At 54.3% G+C, this 22,801-nt stretch overlaps 1 protein-coding gene and 1 pseudogene across 1 annotated transcript; both read right to left on the bottom strand.

The window, feature by feature from the left end:
• Positions 1 to 369: 369 nt before the first annotated feature.
• Positions 370 to 5,663, bottom strand: LOC119110133 (luciferin sulfotransferase-like; annotated as a pseudogene).
• Positions 5,664 to 13,798: 8,135 nt separating this feature from the next.
• Positions 13,799 to 18,536, bottom strand: LOC119110134 (cobalamin trafficking protein CblD). Its single transcript, XM_037233872.1, has 7 exons — positions 18,525 to 18,536; positions 17,413 to 17,526; positions 16,754 to 16,789; positions 15,726 to 15,846; positions 15,145 to 15,281; positions 14,454 to 14,706; positions 13,799 to 13,943 (listed from the first exon to the last, which is right to left on the bottom strand). The coding sequence occupies exons 1-7, from the start codon at positions 18,534 to 18,536 to the stop codon at positions 13,858 to 13,860; spliced, it is 759 nt and encodes a 252-aa protein (XP_037089767.1). The 3' UTR covers positions 13,799 to 13,857.
• Positions 18,537 to 22,801: the final 4,265 nt, after the last annotated feature.

The raw sequence follows: 22,801 nt of genomic DNA on the forward strand, positions 1-22,801 counted from the left end.
AAATGGTTTTCAACACAACACTATATCTGTCACATTCCATACCTGTGTAAGCTGCCGCCCTTGCTTCACTCATGGGCGCTGTATGATCATTTGCACTCGACGCGGCCTAAAAACTCTTAATCTTCACCATCATCATCCCAAAATATTATTCCATCCTCACCCACCTTTATATCGTACTTAGTGATAAAAGGTATAAAATGGAAGGATTATACTACGCAGGATAAAAACATTCAGCATTTACAAGTACTTGTTGATGGAAGTACTGGATAAGACCAGACGTTGTGTTGGGATGGGCAAGAGCTTCATCAAATCAAGTCAAATAGCTCCGAAGTCTGGGGCGGTGACAGCATCATCATCGGCGTGATCTCCTCAGTGCAGAGCCTTGTGGGGGCGGCGCTGCGCCGTCACTACATGCCGCTTGCACGTGATTTCGGCCCACTGTGGTGCCGTGAACCCCGTTTCGAACGGCGCGGTCGCTGTACGGACTAACTGCTGCGGTGCCTCGGCAACAAATGTGAGCCCAGTGCCGCGTAGGTTTTCCTCCATCCAGCGGTCCATCTCCTGCGACGTTTCGTCGCTCAGGTGGTTCTTCCAGTCGCCCGTCTGACCCTTCCTCATGAAGGACAGACGCTCACCGTCTGCTCCCTTTTGTCCCTTGATCCTGTCCTCTTTGTTGACCCACTTGTTCTTCCGCATGCTCTCGAAGCTAAGGTGGTGCTGCAGCCTGTCCAGCTCTTCGGCCGCCAGTTTCTTACCCAGGAACTCGGCCGTTCGCTCGATGACGGCTCGCAGATCCCGCTTCATCTCCTCGAATGTGAGGAACAGCATGTTGGGGTGCTGCCGCTGGCGCCACGCCTGCAAGCACGTTTGGGAAGAACGGCAGGCAGACCATCTTCCCTTCGTTGTACAGCGTGACGAAGTCTTCAATGGTCGTCTCGGGGCTCAGTGTGCTGTCTGACATCAACATCTTGTAGTAGGAGACGCACGCATCCTTCGGGTTTCGCGCCACGTAGATAACCTGGAGAAAGACGGACGATGGTGTTACCGTTGTCAATCCCACTTTCTGGCTGGCAGCGGGTGTCATTACTGCATTTACTCGATGACAGACGGTATCGAATGATCACTGCTCCCTCTTATGATGCTTCCCATACTGAATGGTCACTGCTCCCTCCCATAATACTTCCGATACTGAATGGGCAATGCTCCCTCCCATAATGCTTCCAATATTGAATGGGCACTGCTCTCTACCAGATCATTTGCCCGCCCTGGTGACAGCCTCCCGGAGCGCACACGAAATCGCGTCGACTCTATTACGACCGTGGGACTTGGAGACGAGGAGCCGGTCTCTGAACCACCTTTGGAACCGGTCACTGACGTGAAACTTAAAATGCGCAAATAAATACATACTTGACATACGTACGTAAAAACGAGCCTTTCAAAACTAACTGAGTTTAGGTCAGTCGATTTAGAGGTGCACTAGCTGTGGATACGGGCCTCGTGAAAAAAGGCATCTGGATTATACCTGGCACCCGGGATCGTGCGTAGCAGGCAACTGGGTTATTAAGGAGACTGCAGGCAGCAAGTTGTAAATTTTGAAAGCTACTGCAATTACATGGGCCATAGTTGCGTGCTTCGTGATGACTTCCGTAATCTTGAGCAGAAATAAGGAAACCATGTGCGTTCAAATATGTTATTTCCTTTTGTGACTTCAAAGAAACTTAGGAAAATGGCTCTGAATGGTTGATGAGTAGGACGGACTGGAGAACGCATCGTGGGTGGGCTTGGCCAGGCCCTCTCAAGTCCTGGGCGGGTCGAGTAAGGCGAAAACCCTGTCCGTGAAAACCTCTACGGTATCGGTGGCCATGCTTTACCCACATGGCCAGCCTACTCGTCCACATCCACATCTTGTACACGTGCACGAGGACCACTCGTCTGCATCTTGCACACATGGACAAGGCTACTCGTCCACATCTTGTACACGTGGACCAGACTACTCGTCCACATCTTGTACACGTGGGCCAGACTACTCGTCCACATCTTGCACGCTTAGGCCAGAACCGCTGGCCCACATCTTGTACACGTGCACAAGACAACTCGTCAGCATCTTGCACACATGTGCCAGGCTTACTCGTCCACATTTTGTACACGTGGACCAGACACCGCGCCCGCATCATGCACGTGCTGCCGAAGACTGCACAGTGCACACGAGCACCTTGCACTATAAACCTTGAGGCACTTGGCATGATTGGCCGTACTTTGCAACGCGCGATTGTACCTCACCCAATGCCTCGCGGGCGTGGCCATCGCGTGCATGCGCTGCTGGAGTGGCCGGCCGTACCTTGCACGTGTCGAGGCAGGCCGGGCGGGCAGAGGCTGAGCGGCAGGTGGGTGTTCACGAGCCGAGGGCGCGGCCTGCCGTCGATCGGCTGCAGCAGCCGGCGGCACACGGCATCGCTGCCCTGCTGCTGCGCCGCCTGCCGCCAGCCGGGCGACATTATTGCGGCGGCATCCAGGAAGTGCGTCCGGTCCGGCGCCAGGTACGACTGTGCCCCGGCGAAGTCGCAGTCGTGCTGGATCAGCCAGGCCATCTCCGCCGTCCAGTGGGTGCCTGCCGGCGCGGCAGCCGGCTGTGTTAGGCTGGGATGTGTTTTGCTGCGTGGAGGGGGGGGGGGGGGGAAGAGGGGGCAGGAAGATAACTTATTACCGACAAATTTTTGCAACGCTTTACTTAAATGACTTGCTCTTGTACTCCATATTGGTTGGTTAAACTTTACCACATTTTCAGAATTTTCCCTCAAGTGTGCACTTTTTTGGTCAGCAGGAGTGTTGCCAGGTCTGCGAGGGGTGCTGGAAATGCCCTTTGTTGTCCTTTTCTTCTGCCCATTCCCGGCTATTTTCACTCATATGGTAGCATTCTCATCAGCTGCTAGGTTGTCCATTCGAAAGCCGCTCATGCCCTGGGAAATGGTGAAGGCTACATGTGTGACTCCTCACCGCAGTCCGCCCTTATCGCCTGTCTGAATGTGCGCCGTTGTTTTCCAGTAGTAGGAGCTTTGGCTTACATTTAAGTTACATTTTCGTTTCTCCAATCTGCTCAACTCCGTGCACATTTCTCAAAAACATTGTTGGATGCTGCACTTAAGAAATGAATCAAAATTAGCCCCAAGGTCGTGGTGAAGTTCACATGACGGTTGGCCAATTTATTTAGGCCATTTTCCACCGGCCTACTTGAGGTGATTTCCTCTTGTCTCGCTCAGAAATTTAACTAAAGCCGAGGCGTGAAATTCAGTGTTTCCTTAACGTCAAAATGTTGCTGTTCAATCGCTCAGCCGCCAGCGGGGAGTGTTTTAAAGGCATCGCGGGGCTTTTCCATAACAATTGAATTAGTCCTCAGAAACAGATAGGTCAGGGTGGTAAAAGTCCGATGGTAGAAGCAACTTTCCTGGAAATGGTCGATGATGATTATGTAACTGCTATAGTGATAATGAAGTCAGTAGTGCGTATTGTGGCATCACACAACAGCCTCGATGCTCATTTTCTTTGGACAGGCATTGAGAACTGCCTACGTCCTAACCCGAATAATTACCAAGATAGCGGATTTGGGGATTAGAGGTATAGCTGTAACAGTGCTTTGACTTAGTGCAGCTGGAATAAACGCATGCGGCTTCATTCTATTGGGGCAAGACACCCATACCGAGTAACCGTAACCCATACAATCCTTTTGCCTAAAACGACGAAACGCGCACGCGCAATGCGTCTCGCCCAAAGATTTTACGGCCAACACTGCGAACGCAACGCTTCACAGATTGAGTAAGAAATATACCATTTCAGTCAAAGGCATCCAGATGTTTGCTTGGTGATAATAGACCGCACAATAGGTGTACCGGATTAGTACGAAGTCACGCATAAATTTCGTGAAGGGGTCTCACACCACAAAAAAGTTAAAAAACAGTCAGAATTGGACGTAAACAGGTGTAAATTTTAGATGGCACGAGACCCATAAAATACCACAACACAAGTAGAGCAACGAAAATTGAGCCTTTTATGTACGACGAACGAGAAACGCCACCTCGAAAATGAAGAAATGCCCTGGCGCACGAGAAATCATCACCCCTTTTTGGGATGGGGTATGATCGTTATGGGCCTTAGACTTTGCTTTTTCTGGGCTTCATGATGTTTGGTGTTATAGGGCGCGCCGACAAAGTTGAAGTGAGAAGGAAGAGTGCTGGTTAGTGGGAGCGGCGAGACTGACGACCAGTGTACAGCTCGTGTTAGTCTGAGGCAGAGCCTGGTGGCGGTGATTGGGACACTGTTCGGGGGGGGGAGGGGGGCACGCCCTTGGCCCCCCCCCCCCGGCGACACCTCTGGTTCGGAGCAAAATTGTGCTCCGATATCACGATTGATTGAAATGTTGCAATATTAAAGCAATAACTTGAAAGGTAACTCCGGCATAACGGGCAACAGCCGCGTGCAACTCCGAGACCACGCGGGCGTGCGGACAGCGGAAGCGAGAGGCGGTCGGGTGCAGCCGGCAGGCGGGTGCGCGGGCGTCTCCGTTAGCATCACGCGTCGGCGCAGAACGCTCGCACCGCCCTGTGTGTGGGAGCTCCGACTAGCCTCGGCCCCGGCCGGGACACCCTGGTCTGGCCGACGCAGCATCGCGGCTTTGTGTAATCGGTCCGTGGCCCGGTGGCGTGGGCCGGAAAATGGCTGCGCTTCGGCGAAATGCTGTCACAGGGCGTGCTCTGTCCTACATCGGCTGTCGTCGTCTAGAGTGGCGTGTTTATCGGAGACAAGCGCGCGAGATAACCGGAGCGCGGGCCTGATAGTGGGAGCGAGCGGCAGTTGGCCACCCAGCGAACTGCCGCTCGCTGTTTTCATAAATTGCCCTAGAATCGCTCAGCCGCCACCGGGAGTGGTTTAAAGGCATGGCGTGGTTAACATTGCTTGACCAGCGAACAATGTGCGAGGTTCGCACGAGGTTTAGCCAGGCGACTGGTATGTGGTACGCGCCGGCTGGTATAGGAGCCTGGAGTAGAACACCACCAAGGCTTCCACGGTGTCTGGGCATCCCACGTCGGTTTCAGAAGTTCTGCCCGTTAGCACGGTACGTATCCGTGGCGCTCACGGCAACAATGGCAAAGTACTCCGGTGGGAAGGAAGTATCTCGAAATCGGACGTTTTTTAGCAGGCAGACTAATTAAAATGCCGCCGTTTTCGCGCTGCCGCCAGCCTGCATAGGTGCCAGGCTGAGCGTCTGTAATCGGCCGTCAGCTGTGATCCTTGCTCGACCCTGAAAACACACAGCTTAAGAGCTTCACGTCGTGGTTGACGCACGCTGCGGCGGCTGCTTAGGCCCGACTGCGCCCGGGATCGGTCCCGGCCCGAGCCCGCCCCGCCCCCACTCACCGCACTTGGGCGACGCCAACACCCAGAGGTCGTCGGCGTGCAGCGGCGTGCGCCGACAGCGCTCCAGCACGGGCAGCGCGTCGGCGCTGTACACGGCACCGTCCGGTCCGAAGCGCGCCAGGCCGTGCTCGCGGTACGCCGGCAGCGCCGCGTACAGCAGCGCCTCGGAGCGCGGCAAGGGCTCCGGCTGCCACGGCAACGCCATCGCCTCCGTCGGCTGCGCGACAGACACTGACGTTCGCCGCCGCCGCCGCTGCCGGTTGTGTTGGCCGGGAATGCGCGAAGAGCGAGCGGAGCGGGGAACGATAGCCGGTCGACTCAAGGCCGTGTCCTGTGCGGTCAACAGAGGCGTACCTAAGGTGGGGCGTAGGATCCGTCGCCCCGCCGTGAGCGAAGAGAGAGAGAGAGAGAGAGAGCCCCGGCCGCCGTCCCGAGACGCGCGGCCCCTCCCCTGGCCGGCCGGCGGCCGCGTGTAGTCGCGGCAAGCGTTCGTCCTGGCCCCGGCCGCCCGGCGGCCCCGTGCATCCGCCCCAAGTGTTTCATCCGATTGGCAGCCGGAGGCGCGAATCGATGTGCCGAGTGTGAGGTGTCTCGGCGCTGTCTGTAAAGCCGGCAGGCGGGAGTCAGATGGAGAGCTAGTCCGGCAAGTGGGTGCGCACACCGGCTGCAGGTGTCCCAGGAGCGCGCGTGTAGCGTGTTGGCGTGTGGTAGAACTAGCTGCATAAGTTATCGCCGTTAGATGGATAATTTAGATGTGTTTCTGGACGAACGGTGGTGGTATTATAAATCGGTGATAACTGGCCATCACAGACCTACCACAGTAAGACATGGTATCTGATGCGTTGTTCATCCAGAGCGCTTTGTGTGGTTTAGAATGGGACTAGGTGTGATCTTGCCGTTATACCTGAATACTGTTCGCCGCTCAGTGGCCAGTTGTTTTGTTCCGTTGCTCGAACTACCCCCCAATAAATAGTCCCCACCAGCTGCCTATCGCATAACACGCCAGAGGTCGCCCAGAATGAGTTCTCGCAGCACAGCGTCCCGCGTTAGACAGAGAGCCTGGTGCGTTTCGTTTCCCACATGAGCAGGGCTATGCTCTGAGCCCGACTCGATGCGAAGCTGGCTCAGTCATACAACGTGTGGGGCAGTCGGACCTCCTGTGTAATATCATCCCAGTGGGGCTCGAGGTGGTTTGGGGTCAGTCTAGCGCTGCTCCCTGCTCCTGCCACGAGGCTGCATCATGCTTGCTGCTGTCGTTGACAGCACACATGGGTTTCGAGCAGGGCGCAGGCTGAGCCAGCAACATGACCCAGGCTGAGCTTGTGCCACTGGCGCGAGGGGCGGCGTGCGTTTGCTGGCGTTGACGCCCGGACGGCTTGGCGCCCTGTCGCCGCCGTCTGCAGGTTGCATTACAGGTCCGCGGGCAGGCGAGGTAACACTCGGCGCGTCACCACATGCCCTCGAGTTGGCGAGACTATTCAGCACGTCACCACGTGCCCTCGCGTTCATACGAATGCACGTCACCGCGCGAACATGGCGCGGTGCAGGTGGTAGTGACTTGCGCTCACGGATGTCGATATGCATTTTTTGGGTGGGCTTCTGCCCCCCGCCCTCCCAAGTGTCCAATTTGCCCCGCCCCCAACAACGATGAGTTTACCCCTCCCCACATTTCCAGTTTACTCCACGCCCAACAACGGTGAGTTAGGGCTGCCCCGCCCCCCCCCCCCCCCCTACCTCCCAGAACCGAAGTGGTAGCAGAACAGCTTCTCTGATTGGTTTCACAGGTAAGAGGAACAAAGGGCACCGCACTGCCCAACAAGGGTCCTGCATTTGCAAGGAACCCAGATTCGGCGTGGGCCGCGTTCGAGACGCCCGGGAGCCAACTTCCCAAGCAGGGACGAGACCCGCACGCGATTAGCATTGGTCGGGAGTTTGGGGCCCCTGAATCAGTGAGAGTTAATTTGACAATCAGGGGCCCTACAGTGCCTTAACAGGGGGTTCTGTGTCGGCAAGGAAGCGCTGAGTTGGCCAGGAGAACGTTTGCTGAACGGGGATAGGGACGGGACACCGAATGCAGGAGGGCCTCTTACATTGATCGGGGCCCTCTGACAATGAAGGGATATATGATAACTTATGATGAGGGTACCTAAAGAGACAATGTAAAGACCCTGTGTTAGTCACGACCCCAGTACCAAACTGGGTCGTCCATCCCATTTCAGCCAAGGAACCGTCGAGCTGGGGTCTCTATGCCAGTTGTTTGACCACCTGTGGCGATGAGGTGTCTTGTTGCGTCAATGGGGGCTTTTACGCCGATACGGGGCCAAACAGCCTTGAGTTCAGGGGGCCTCCGGCCGTCAGGCAGACGACTAATGTATGATTGGCCCCCCTAAAGGCTTCCATATCGACCAGGGAACATCGCCCCTTTACCGCCGACGTCACAGCCGGCAGGCACCCCGCGCTGTAACGGAACGGCTCCTTAGTCCCTGAACGGAAAAAGAATATGCACCCAGCGTTTTACCTCCTGGGCCTCTTGTCCGGAAACGGTAAGGGGTTTGCGCAGTGCCAATAAAAAGTTTTCAGCCCGCGCGCTCGCAATTTTAGGAACATAGACACCGATGGCCGGAGTTGCAGTGCCCATGAACTCAAGTGCCGTTAGCGGCTGCAGCTTAAGAGGCGAGTTCCACATTTGTGTGGGGTTTTTAAACTGAAAAGCCATATTGAAAGCCTTTCGATGCAGTTTACGGCCCTGTCTTTTAAGACCTAAACTTCGTTGGTTCCTGAGCTTAAAGGCCGCAAACATGTGGGTGGGTAACTTTGGAGGGGTGTTCCAGTCACCTTGGCATTCATGGCGGCATAATAACGTCATTCAAATTCGGCCATTCCATTAGCCATGTGGCGATCAAAGCCAAGAAAAAATGTGATGGTCGAGTCGTTCATTAGTGGCGTTTATGAGCAGGATTTCTAGATATCACTAGCTCTCGTCCACTACTCCGTCCACTAGCCGTCCACTAGCTCTCAGTCAATGTTGTACTGGGTGCGATGACATGATCAAACAATGACGCATCCAGGAGCATATTTTCTAAGCAGAAAAATCGTGTTGTCTATTGCAGTCTGTTTACTTAAAAGCATACCAATAGTTATATGGGAAGCTCGTTTCATGATATCTGATGCTTGCTTCAATGCCATTAAATGTGAAACATTCCATTTAATACCGTACAACGGATGCCCGGCGAGGGGAACAAAATAATGCTCCCGAATTTTTTGTTTCAAACTCATTCGGAACCGTGCAAAAATTAAGCTGGACTTGTAATTTAACCGCACAATTTTGGTATTGTCCTCTCAAAAGCAACAAAAGTACGAAAATAGAGGTTCTATCTTTACTTGTCTAGTTCCAGCAAGAATCCAGCACCGGTTCACGGTACTGCACTAATCCATTCCTTTCCGCTAATTTACTTCTCTTGTGAATCTAAAATGAAAGGCACAGGTGAAACATGGTATTGGGTTGGCACAGGTGAAACATGCTATTGGGTTACCTTCAAAGTATACAGATAGAAATCCTTGTCGCTTAAAGGTACTTCTTTCAAAGACGATATCGTATTTGTCCGCTCGGTGACTGGCATCCCATATTAACCGCAATTCAACAAAGCACGGCCTACGGAGACTGCAACGCCGGGCTTCGAGATGTTTATTCCAAGATTTGCGAGCGTTCATGGTCAAAACTATCATGCTATTTTTTTTTAGATTTTCGATATTCTCAGAGGTTAAACATTCCTAGTCGAGCATGGGTTGACGATGACGACACAAATGTACTATTCCATTTCAACATACAAGCTACATTTACCATCACTTACGTCCACAAAGCTCTGCACAAATCAGAAAAAAATCGACGCAGCTAAAATGCTTTACTGCACCGTTGCATCATGACAAGTGCCGTCGGTTTGCTCTATGTAATCATCAGATGCTCTGATTCCTTCAGTTCATCGACCCTCAAGATATAAGCAGAAAAGCATCTTTCGATGGGTTTTGGCTTCTGTTTCAGTAGAAGACAAATCTTGAAATATAACGAGCCAAATCTTGCCTCAAAGTCAAAGTGGGTCAATACGATAATTTTGCACACATTCATGCACATTCACAATGCACACACACATTGCACACAATTTGCACACATTCATCGATAGATTGCGGAGTGGCTGTGAAGAAAGGTTCCCATACTCTCTATAAAGCGGTCCCAATTTCACCGGATGCGTACCAGGCATAGGTGATCACAGCTAACCGCGGAGTGGCCCTCGCCCTCGCCAGGAAAGGGGGCAAAGCGCAGTCTGTCGTGTCCAAACGCGCGCTGTTACGGCGCCAGAGGCTGAACTCTGATCATCCGTCCCCCCGCCCCTCCCTCGCAGACGGGCATGCTGACAGAGGACGGCCTGAGCATGTGGGGCGTGGTGCCGTGCTCTCCGGCCGGCTTCGCGCCGCCCGAGCGGCATGTGCCGGCCCTCAGCGACCGCAGCGAGCTGAAGGTGGCGCTCGCCGCCTGCCACGGCCTCACGCGGCTGGCCGGCCAGCTGATCGGGGACCCGCTCGATGTCAAGATGTTCGAGGCCACCGACTGGGTGAGTACGGCGGCGGTGGCCTGCTCCGCGCGGCACCCGACGCAGCCGGGCGGCCGATCTGGCGGAGACGTGACCTGGACCCGGCCCGTCGCTGGCGGCTGCCGTTAGCATCCGGCCAAGAGGGACTGGTGGTGGGCAAACAAAGATCAGAGGCAGCATTTATGGGGTGTGGATGTGTAACCCACATGGGGTAATCAATGAATATACATACATTTAGTTCATGCAATCAAGTGGGTAATTTTGAGACGTCAGAAGAGTGGAACTCAATCTGTGCTGTTAGTCACTCTTAAGCCGCCTCCCAGCAAACCGTGCGCAACCAAATACACGACGCAACTGCACAAAACCTCGGCCTACACAAACCGACCGTGCCTATCTGTCGCAGCTGGTTGCTCCAGCCACTGCGAGATAAAGCGGAGTTATTGATCAGCTGATCGGTCAGTTGATGGATGCTCACATGAGATCACAGCAGAAACCACGGCAGAAACCTTTGCTGATGTGGCACGTGTTTTGATATTTTCTGGCAGATTGTACACTATAATTTATGCGTGCTGACCAACGTTGCGATGATGGGCAGTGGAACAAGACGAATTTCTCACGTGTAGCAAGACTGAGTTGTTGCGGGAGAGGATCGCGAACAAATGAACGTCATTGAAACGAAGGTCGTAACAATCCACGTTCACTAAGGCCTTGTTGTGTCCACGATTGTATCACTCATGCTGCCTTCACTTCGCTTGTTCACCCCCCCAACCTTGAACTTTACCCTTCGGTCGGTCCAGCTTCGTATGTTGTGTCTGACGAGACGAAAATGGTTTTCAACACAACACTACGTCTGTCACATTCCATACCTGTGTAAGCTGCCGCCCTTACTTCACTCATGGGCGCTGTATGATCATTTGCACTCGACGCGGCCTAAAAACTCTAAATCTTCACCATCATCATCCCAAAATATTATTCCATCCTCACCCACCTTTGTCATACTTAATGATAAAAAGTATAAAATGGAAGGGTTATACTACGCAGTATAAAAACATTCAGCATTTACAAATACTTGTTGATGGAAGTACTGGATAAGGCCGGACGTTGTGTTGGGATGGGCAAGAGCTTCATCAAATCAAGTCAAATACCTCCGAAGTCTGGGGCGGTGACAGCATCATCATCGGCGTGATCCCCTCAGTGCAGAGCCTTGTGGGGGCGACGCTACGCCGCTCGCCGCTTGTGCCAATACATGCGCTGCGCGACAACTGGCACATAGACCCCAGTTCGACGGCCCTTGGCTGGAATGGGATGGACGACCCGGTTTGGTACTGGGGTCGTGACTAACACAGGGTCTCTACATTGTCTCTTTAGGTACCCTCATCATCAGTTATCATATATCCCTTCATTGTCAGAGGGCCCCGATCAATGTAAGAGGCCCTCCGGCATTCGGTGTCCCGTCCCTATCCCTGTTCAGCAAACGTTCTCCTGGCCAACTCAGCGCTTCTTGCCGACACGGAACCCCCTGTTAGGCACTGTGGGCCCCTGATTGTCAAATTAACTCTCACTGATTCAGGGGCCCCAAACTCCCGACCAATGCTAATGGCGTGCGGGTCTCGTCCCTGCTTGGGAAGTTGGCTCCCAGGGTTCAGACCGACACGGAACCGGCTGTTCGGTGTCAGTGATCTCCGACCGAAATAGAGGCCCTCAATGCCCCAGGGGTCCTCAATCGATGCAAGAAGCCGTCTGACTGACATTTGAGGGCCCATTCCGGGCGGCAGGGCCCTTCATGTGACCCACAGACAGCCCTCCATGTCCTCAAATCAAGCATTTGATCTCGGTCACGAGAGGCCCTTCGGGCCCTCTGCGGGCGTCTTGAACGCCGCCCACGCCGAATCTGGGCCCCTTGCAAATACAGGACCCTTGTTGGGCAGTGCGGTGCCCTTTGTTCCTCTTACCAGTGAAACCAATCAGAGAAACGTTTTTTACAATTGATGTAATTTTGAGCTTCCATTTTTATGTCCTGCTAGCATTTCGGCTATGGGAGGCGGGGGGCGCCCAAACTCACCGTTGTTAGGCGCCGGGTAAATTGCAAATTTGGGGAGGGGTAAACTCATCGTTGTTGGGGGCGGGGCAGCTTGGACATTTGGGAGGGCGGGGGGCAGAAGCCCACCCAAAAAATGCATATCGACATCCGTGAGCGCAAGTCACTACCACCTGCACCGCGCCGCGTTCGCGCAGTGACGTGCAGTCTTATAAACGCGAGGGCATGTGGCGACGTGCTGAATAGTCTCGCGAACTCGAGGGCATGTGGTGACGCACCGAGTGTTACCTCGCCTGCTCGCGGACCTGTAATGCAGCCTGCAGACGGCGGCGACAGGGCGCCAAGCCGTCCGGGCGTCAACGCCAACAAACGCACGCCGCCCCTCGCACCGGTGGCATAAGCTCAGCCTGGGTCATGTTGCCGGCTCAGCCTGCGCCCTGCTCGAAACCAGTGTGTGCTGTCAACGACAGCGGCAAGCATGCTGCAGCCTCGTGAGAGGAGCATGGAGCAGCGCTAGAATGACCCAAACCATCTCGAGCTCCACTGGGATTATGTTCCACGGGAGGTCCGACTGCTCCACACGTCGTATGATTGAGCCAGCTTCGCATTGAGTCGAGTTCAGAGCACAGCCCCGCTCATGTGGGAAACGAAACGCACCAGGCTCCCTGTTAGCACAGGACGCCGTGCTGTGAGAACTCATTCTGGGTGACCTCTGGCGTGTCATACGATAGGCGGCTGGTGGGGATTATTTATTTGGGGGTAGTTCGAGCAACGGAACAAAACAACTGGCCACTGAGTGGCAAACAGTATTCAGGTATAACGGCAAGATCACAGCTAGTCCCATTCTAAACCACACAAAGCGCTCTGCATGAACAACGCATCAGATACCATGTCTTACTGTGGTAGGTCTGTGATGGCCAGTTATCACCGATTCAAAATACCACCACCGGCCGTCCAGAAACACATCTAAATTATCCATCTAACGGCGATAACTTATGCAGCTAGTTCTACCACACGCCCACACGCTACACGCGCGCTCCTGGGACACCTGCAGCCGGTGCGCGCACCCACTTGCCGGACTAGCTCTCCATCTGACTCCCGCCTGCCGGCTTTACAGGCAGCGCCCAGACACCTCACATCGGCACATCGATCCGCGCATCCGGCTGCCCACCGGATGAAACACTTGCGGCGACTGCACGGGGCCGCCGGCCGGCCAGGGGAGGGGCCGCGGCGTCTCAGATGGCGGCCGGGGCCGGGCGGCCGGGGCGGGCGGCCGGGGCCAGGACGAACGCTTGCCGCGACTACACGCGGCCGCCGGCCGGCCAGGGGAGGGGCCGCGCGTCTCGGGACGGTGGCCGGGGCCGGGCGGGCGGGGCGGTACAGGCGGCCCTGCTCCGCCCGATATGGCAGTGACGACACCGGCACCTGCGACCTACGACCTGGACCGGAGCCAGGCGGAGCCGTTGCCAGACGGTCGGACCCGAAGCCCCGATAGTCAAAGCCCACACTCAAAAAGTATCCGCGCCGCTGAGACAGCAGAAGCCGAGGCTCAAACCGCGCTAGCCGTGGTCCCGACGACGATGGCTTCCGTCCAGCCATCCGCCGACACGACCTCCAGTGCCAGGCCGGCCGCCGACCTCAGCACGCGCGGCCGCAGCCGCTCCCCCGACAAGCCGCACGTGTCGCCGTTCGGCGGCGAAAGACGGAACTACACGGCGCGGGAGCGCGCCCGGCGGCGGCGCGGCGGCCGGCGCCGGCGCCGGCGCGTCGCAGCGTCGCTCGACTCGCAGCAGATTCATGAGGAGCTCCCGGCCCAGCCGGCCACTAGCAGGGCGGCGCCGCCTCCTGGTACTGAGCTATCACTCCGCCCAGGCGGGGGTCGTCCACGGCCGCGTCCGTGAACAGGCAGCCTGGCGACAAGGGACGATCGTCATCAGGCAGCAGGCGCCGGGAGGGCGCCGCGAGGTCACGTGCATCGACACGCTGGTGGTGACGTTTGAATATGCAGGTTGGATGTGTAGCTGAGTGTAAAACGTGCCACAAGCCAGAGATGTCAGATAACCACATGAAGTGGACTGCCAGGGTCTATCAAGTAACAGTGTCATTTCAGCATTTCAAAAGCGCACAACCAATTTTCGAACGGGCCTCAGCAAACACATGGATAATCAGCAAATATTTGTTAACCGTCTCACAATCAGGCATCCACTCATAGCTGTTCAAGAACGTGTCTTACTGGTATCTCCAGTTACATAAGCCTACAACAACCATCCCTACTGATTCCCAAGAAGGCTGCAAAAGCCCGACCACGACATGCCAACAATGCCCACCCTCGCCAGCGATAGCCATCCCGTGACCCGGGCGTGCCGCGCGTCCCAGCCCGGGTGGACCGCCGAGCGCCGGCGCCCCCGCCCGCCTCTCACCGACGAACACGTGGCTGCCCCAAACGGCGTGTCGGATGACCTTGCAGCAGCCCAGGTCTTCGATGGTGAAGCCGAGCCGCCCGAGCCGCTCGTCGGTCTCTACGAGCCGGTCCGCGTCGTCGTCGTCGTAGTCGGCGACGGCGGCGGCGGCCGGGGCGCCCAGGTGGGGCCGCCCCGAGCGCGGGTCCACCAGGTCTGCCCAGAAGCCCAGCCGACGCAGGCCCAGCGCCATGTCCTCGCCGACGGTCACGAACTGGCGGCGGCGGCGGCGCACGCGGGAAGACCGGCTCAGGTCAACGTAGGGGCCATCAACTGGTAGGGGTTGCATTCACACTGGCTGAAGCATGTGTCGTCATGGGTCTCGCAGATTGACCGCTGGCGCCTCGCCGTCCCAGTTCAAAGATATCTCAATATCGGCACCAGCGTCCTGCGCCAAGCAGACTGCACGCGTGCGCGGTCTCTTGCTTTAATCAATGCCGTTTTCACCAAAATAATGATCCCCCAATAACAATAGTATATGAACAGCCGGCGAAAAGCCAAGCACACCGAGCACACCATACACACCGCAAGACTAAGGCACCACTGAACACCGCGTGCACCACTCCGCGACCCGGCCCCTGCCCGACAGCGCCGGCGTCAATAGTCACAGTCGGCCGCCCGCAGCGTCCCTCCGGGCCGGCAGCGGCCTCACCTGCGCGGCCAGCTCGTCGCGCTCGGCCTCGGCCTGTTCGGACCAGGCGGCCATGTCGGCGTCGGTGCGCTGGCTGACCACCAGCACAGTCAGCCGGCCGGCCGTGATGTCGCGCTCGGCGAAGAGCGGCCCGAACTCTGGTGGCGCGCGGCGGCGCAAGTCACGCCACACCGGCCGCGCAGCGGGCCGTCGGCCACGCGCCGGTCGCCGGGGTACTTGGGCGGGAAAGGAGCAGCCCATGGGCACGGCGGCACGACACGACTGCGCCACACGCAGGGAGCAATGGTCGCTTAGCTCCTTTGCAAGCTGTAGAAAACTAGCACCGGACTGAAAAAAATCACTGCACAGTGGCTAAAAGCTCACATAGTGGTGCACTAAGCCAATAATTAGCAATGCAAGAGTGCTGTTCCCGCCTAGACGTACTGAGCAGCCTGAACGACATCCGACCGCTACACCATCATAGACGTACTGGACAGCCTGAACAACATCTAACCGCGACGCCATCAGACAGAATTGTCCACCGGTCGCGTGCCTCTAGCGACCCCGACGCCGACGCCGGCCCGGTCGCCTGTGCTGCTCACCCTGCTTGAGCAGCTGGGGGCAGTCGTGTGCCTGCACCTCTAGTAGGACGGCGGCGGGCGGCGGCGGCGGGCCCGGCTCGGCTGGCCGGCCGCCCTGCCAGCTCAGGTACGAGGCCAGCACCTGCCGCCGGAGGTGAGTCAGACGGGTCAGACGCATAGCAGCGAGCCGCGCCGCGCCGGCGCCAACACACACAGGTCTTCGGCCCGGTGGACAAGCAGGCGTCGGTCTTGGAGCTTGGCTGCAACGGGGCCATCCTGTCCATACAGAACAATACCCCAACGGGACAACGACTAAACCGGACAACAGCAAGAACAGGACAAAACAGGACGATGCAGTTTGACGACGGTTCACGTGATGATAACGGACGGTATTGGGTCAAGTTGGCGTGAAGGGCGGAGCAGCTGCGGATCACAGCACGGTAACACCCCCACCGAGGTCTACGGCGGGTGCTCAGGTCGGCAACGGGACCTTATGAGGGCGTGAAAGCACACACGACCAGCGCGAGGAAGCCCGGCGTACGCACATAAGATGACACGATTGTTCGCCATTTAATCCACAAATTTCGGCTTTTCACTAACGAAACAATAATGCACATGTCAAGGAGTCAGCGAGGGAAGCGAGAAAACATCTTACATCATGTGCGATCTCGAATTACAGCCACTTACAAAGCAATGCACAGCGTAGAAACAAGGTAAAAGCACGGAAACTGGCCCATTTGTTCACAGTCCACAGTTAACACTTTAAAGCAGCAACCATTTGAGTTTAACCATGCCCGGTAGCAGGCGTGACTAGCGGGATCGTAGCCCAGAGAAAGATCTACGTCAGGAAACACTCGCACAGCACAAGCAGGGCTCAAGAGCAGACAGCAGCTCCATGTGCGCGGCGGGTACATACAGGGAAGACATCCACTGCCGTACGCTCGACACCCGCTCCCGCCCCAGCGCCCCCCCCCCCCCCCTCGCAGCCTGAGCCGGCGGCGCCGCCCCCAGCGAGCCGCGCGTGGCCGGCGGGTCGCCCCGCCACTGACCGCCATGTGTCGATCCCGATACAGCTCGGCGGCCGCCTCGTTGCGCGCGCGGCGCGGCTGCGGCGTGGGCCGGGGTGGCGGTGGCGGCGGCGGCAGCGACGGGCTCAGCTCCTCGGCCAGGCCGACGGCGCCGGGCAGCGGCAGGCGCCGGTCCGTGTCGCCCAGCAGGTCGCTGGCAGGCGACGGCCGCAGCTGGCGCACTGTCGCACGCCGCGCACAGAGTCAGACGGGTCGCGCGCCGGTCGACCGCGCGGACAGCGAGAGGAGCTGCGGGACTGGGCCGGCCGGACGGGGGAGGGGGGGGGGGGGGGGGGCACTCGAAAGAGGATCGTCGGGTTACGAACGCTGGCGCATGGTCAGGCGTCCAATGTAGCGGCTTTGTGACGGCACATTGATATGCGGGAAGCCGATAGAGCGTCAGCTGTAGAAGAACGATGCAACGGCAGGCATCACACCAGCAAGAAAACCACTTCCACGAGGTTGAAAGCAGACACCAGTGTTACGCAGCACGTCAGCACCGCCGCCTTCGACACGGCCTGGCTAGAGCACCATTGCGGAGCACGCTGCCAACCCGGATCACCATTATCGTTCACCAGGGGGGGGGGGGGGGGGGGAGGGGAGGGGTACGAGCCATGGAGGCGGGCGTCACCTTCAACCACGATCTCTCCGTCATGGCCGATGTCGTCCTTGGTGGAGAGGGCGCGCAGGCTGGCGCTGATCTGGCGCAGGGTGCGGCCGTACAGCAAGGCCGTCCGTCGGCCGGGGCTCAGCAGCTGTCGGCAGGTCACACCAGAGGTCAGAGGTGCAGTCCGGGGGGATGAGGGGGGGGGGGGCGGGGGAGGCAGCGCAAGCAGCAAACACGCAGTGCAGCGTGTAATGGACCAACTAGGGGAGTCACATGACAAGGATAGGGAGGTGATGATGTTGCATGTGTGCAGGAGATGTCACGCCAGTCACTGCCAGGGCACCACTACATCTGGAAGGCTTTCATAAAAATGGCTGCCTGACTGAGACAGACCCATGCTTAAGGCAACATCAACAATGTCCATGTGTCTGTCAGCAAGATGGGATTTAATTAAGTATGTACAACAATACAAACAAAATACCCCTATTATTTCACACAACTCTTTCTGCAATGCCCCCAATGAGTTTTGACTGAATTCTACATGTTGGTCCAGATTCAAATTGCTTTTGTGACAGCCCCCTGAGAACTAGCAGGATTACCAGTGACAACTGATAGAGACCCCTTACAAGTTTTGTGTCCAAATACATTATGTCCTTGCCTCTAAAAATGCTGACAAAGCTAGATGACAATGATGCAACAAATGTGTGCCTCAGGGCTCCCAAAATGTATTGACAGAAAGGTGCTACAGCAATAATTCAGCAAAATGACTGCTCATCATGCACTCTGACTTACAAGTGATACAAAACCTAAAATAGATCATAAATTTTTGGAGCTTATATATATATAATACATGAAGTAACAGCGCAGCACAGTGCTGAGTGCACACTACATTTTACACTACATTTTACACTACATTTACACTTACATTTTTTTGGCAGCAATCTGAGGGCATAATTTAGGAAAAATAAGATCACAAGGGCATGCATGCAAAATAAACTTTAAGATATACATTATAGATGACCTTTAGCTATTTTCATTTCTTTTCAACTTCACTGGACTGGGGGACACATGTTGTACAATTTTACTTTGCACCTAACATTCATTACATAAGCAGCACCCACACCAGCCAGACAACACCCAACTTACCCTTAGTGCCATTGCTCTTTAATAACTGCTGAACCTGAAAGGAAAATTATCATGAATTCAGATGTACCAGTCAGGGTATATAATGGTACCTCATGTTAAGAAAGAGCATTGTATATCAATCGTCATTTTTTAGGCAGAACACATCGCAATTAATCGTAAATAAGGTCATTTAAGCTCGTACCTTGGAACTTAAATAACTACAATAGCGAATACACGTGATCAACATCACTGTGTGTGAGCACAACATTACGGCGCATCAAGAACTATAAAAATGCATGAGTTCAAGGTAACAAGAATTCAATAAAATGTGTTTCTTGTGTATCCAAGCAGTCTTCCTTATTGTTTGTAGATTGATCAACATGGTGGGGAAATATGATGTTTTTGCATGGGAATGAAAAGCAAAATTAGAATATGGCAGCTAAACAAAACTTCTTAATACAGTACATATATATGGCATGGAACATGGATGCCAATGGGACACTGGGTTGAAGGGGATAGGGTGGGAGTTAGTTACGAGAATGCATATATTATTAGTGCTTGCGTTAAGCATGTTTCACTTCAGCAATGCTGGCCATCAAACCACATTTGAATGGGCGCAGATTTCAGTTTTATTCCTACCATTGTTTGCCTCCAAACCATGGTCAGCAACAAAAGCAAAGCCAATGACCAGCTGGATGCATTGAAAATCAAGTATAAAATGTCACATGGCAGTCTGCCCAGTTGTGATAAATGCTGGGCAAAGCAAGAAAAGATCTGTGTCTTCTACTATGGTTTACAAAATCAGACACAAAAGCGGCAGTAGCATATCCCGCGACACGCAGCAGACGTCTTTTGCGATCTATTGTGTAACCTGCCCCAGTGACCAGGTCAGCCAACCAACATTTCCAACCAAAGGACAGCATCCACTGGGGCACTAAATACAATACATGGCATGCATACCTAGCCGGACGAGGTTGAAAGCCCCGTCGCTGCTCGCCACTCAAAAATACCGACAGTGAACCCGACCCTGCACCCCCACTCCAGAAGGTCGAATAGCGCGTCAACCAAGGCCGTGTAGAGACGGAAATCGTCAAGCCCCGAGCTTACCGGCCAACCCAAGACGACGGCGAACCCTTCCTTGTAGCTTATGACGTCACAAGTTGGTTGGTCACATCCGTTGACAGTATGAATACAGGTAGTATTCATATATATCAATAGTAGAATACAGACAGTATGAATACAGTAACTTCACATGCTCGTGCGCCAGACACTACGAGCATCCATCGAGTCAAAATATCAAGATCAACCCCACAGATGTACTCCGAGATAGCTTACTGCATGACATCCTCTGGAAACATCCGGGAATATATGCGCCCGGAAGACTTACACACGGAAGATCTTCTACTGGAAAAGCCTTCTTCATGCGAACCTACATATGTCAATGTCCGTTTATTGAGTTGAAATAATCGAGGAGCAAGGGCGGCAGCAGACAATGGATGGGCAAAGATTTACATACAACTATCGACGTCTCGACGACGTATCTGTAGCCATACACCAGAAACATGCTCACGCGTTTCATCGTCATTATTGCATGGAAAATAAACCTGAAAGCTGCTTCGCACTCGCCATGCGGCTAGGTATTGCACCATTCGTAACCATATCTCTACAGGTCACCCTACAGCGTCCAGGCGATTAGAGGTAAGGACGCGGTCACGCATTACTTCGTCAGAAAAATGTTCATTAAAAAAGGAATGGAATACACGCTGCCATGTCCTGTTGTGGACTGTCAGCGTCTGCATAGACCATACTTAGCGTTCAATGATCATGCAACCGAAATTCCACCTCCGCTACGTAAGAGTCCAAAGCGTTAATCCGCTCGGCCATAATTTCCCGCCAGTTTAGTGCATCGAATCCAAATTTGAAAACAGATGTGCTTGCTATCGTATATCCGGTGGCGCATGTATATCAAGCCGCCTGGCCCAACACGAGCCCTGGTAGCTCGTTGAATATCCTGCGCTCGGGTGGGGAATGTTCAATTTGACCCCCTCCCTAGATATCAGAAACTAAGAGAGCTAGAGACATCAAATTCGCAAATTGTGTTTGCCTGTACTCACACTCTTTTGCGTCAAAGTTTTGCGTTCCTAGGTCATGACCTTCGGATCAAATAAGGCCAGAGAAGGTCAAACTCCAGGCTTGTGTCCAAAGCGCTCCCAGAACCTAGATATTTGTTCTAAGCAAAAGACCACTGATTCTTATTTAAGGTCAGTGACCCTTGGTTGACCTTTCAAAGGTCATGGTGACCAAAATCATACAGGACTGCTTTGAGTTTTGCATTTGAATAAGCGTCAAAGATTTTGCTAGGCAGTATGCTCCTATAAACAAAATCTTGACCCGGGTTGTTGTATGTCAGTGACTTATTCTGACGCTTGAGAAGTTCATGAAAATGCGGTTTCTGTTGCCAGCTTCGAAATGAGCACCAGAAACCATCCCAAGCTGCGTCGTATGGCCGTCTCACGGCATGCCTGGGTCGTGTGAGGCGTCTCACGACATGCCTGGGTCGTGTGGGCGTCTCACGACATGACTGGGTCGTGTGGACGTCTCAGGACATGACTGGGTCGTGTGGGGCGTCTCACGACATGCCTGGGTCGTGTGGGCGTCTCACGACATGCCTGGGTCGTATGGCCGTGTCATGGACATGACCGGGTCGTGTGGACGACTTACGACATGGCTGGGTCGCGTAGGCGTATCACGACATGCCTGGGGTCGTGTGGGCGTCTCAGGACATGCCTGGGTCGTGTGGACGTCTCACGACATGCCTGGGTCGTGTGGGCGTCTCACGACATGCCTGGGTCGTGTGGGCGTCTCACGATATGCCTGGGTCGTGTGGGCGTCTCACGATATGCCTGGGTCGTATGGCCGTCTCATGACATGACCGGGTCGTGCGGACGGCCTACGACATGGCTGGGTCTTGTGGACGGCTTACGACATGACTGAATTGATGACGATGCCCAGCAGGCGGACTAACATCTTTTCATAATCCACACTGTTTTGCCGTTGTTCCGTTTCCCCATCCTCTGCTGTTTCTTAGTTATGAGCTTTATTCAAAGGGATATTTCATCTTCCTATCGTGTTTATTATGATTATATAGCACCCTTCAGAGCTGGTGAATGGCATCACACACTGCTGATGCCGCTCATCCGCCTCTACAGTTCAGTCGGTACAGCGTTGGACATTGAAACCAATGTCTCGTTGAACATGACGAAGACAAGGACAAAGACAATGACATGACAGAGACCAATGACAAATTTCGCATTCCAGAAATCACGTCCTACAAACGTCTGGCTGTTACGATTAAAGCAGATCTGGAGATAGTGGCTCCAGTATTGTGAAACCGTCCTTGCAAGGATGTCGTCAATTCTGTTTGGTGCAAGGCAAGTTCCTCCTGACCATAGCCCTGAGCACCATACAACTGAATGTCCCCGTTACTTCTGTTACTTGTTGGGTTCGTATATGTTTCTAAGCTATGTTCACAGATAAGACAGTGGTAATAGCCTTTATGGTAACAGTTATAATAGCTTTCAATTAGACATTTTTTTACGACATACGACAACAATTAGAAAAGCCTTGATGATACGACTGCTATTGCTTCGATAAAGGTGTGATTGCCGAAATATCAACCCATCTATACCTCCATTCTCCTGGTTTTTCGCCGAGGAATAAGGCTATTGCTACTGTCTTATGCATGTGAATAATGTTCCTCGCAAATCCACTGAACAGCTTGCGTAATTTTAAACTATGTACACTTTCGAAGTATTTTTGGTTTTCATCCATAGACCCTGGAGACTTCACTTCAGTCCCTTACGGATGATATGCACGTTTTCGAAAAATTCGCTGCCTACTGCTTGTTTAGGGACCATCATAAAGCACATGTGCGTTAAGCGCATATTGGAGGTGTAAACGCGTGCCTTCCTGAATGTTTATTGAGAGTGAGACAGAGGCGCCTTAAGAGATGGGACGCCTGAGTGATTATTCTAGCTTTTATTAAGTTCTCAAAGCTATATTTCACCTACTTCTCTGGCCGGCACTCTCTCTCGGCAAGATGGACGCCTAAATGATAATTATAGTTTTTATTTAGTTCATTAAGCCGCATTTCTCCTACTTGTCTGGCTCACACTCGCTCTAGGCAAGATGGGACGCCCAAGTGATGATTTCGGCTTTTATTTCGTTCATTAAGCTGTATTTCACCTACTTCCCTAGCTCTCACTCTCTCTCTCTCCCTCTCCCCTCTCTTCTCTCTC

Source organism: Pollicipes pollicipes, unplaced genomic scaffold, assembly GCF_011947565.3.
Source record: "Pollicipes pollicipes isolate AB1234 unplaced genomic scaffold, Ppol_2.1 Scaffold_7231;HRSCAF=8579_pilon_pilon_pilon, whole genome shotgun sequence".
In the NCBI taxonomy this organism is placed as follows: Eukaryota; Metazoa; Arthropoda; class Thecostraca; order Pollicipedomorpha; family Pollicipedidae; genus Pollicipes; species Pollicipes pollicipes.

Coding starts and splice junctions, on each gene's coding strand:
- LOC119110134 (XM_037233872.1), bottom strand. Junction 16,790..17,412: donor TCGGCCATGACGGAGAGATC/GTGGTTGAAGGT, acceptor GCGCGCAACGAG/GCGGCCGCCGAGCTGTATCG. Junction 15,282..15,725: donor CCCCCAGCTGCTCAAGCAGG/GTGAGCAGCACA, acceptor GCGCGCCACCAG/AGTTCGGGCCGCTCTTCGCC.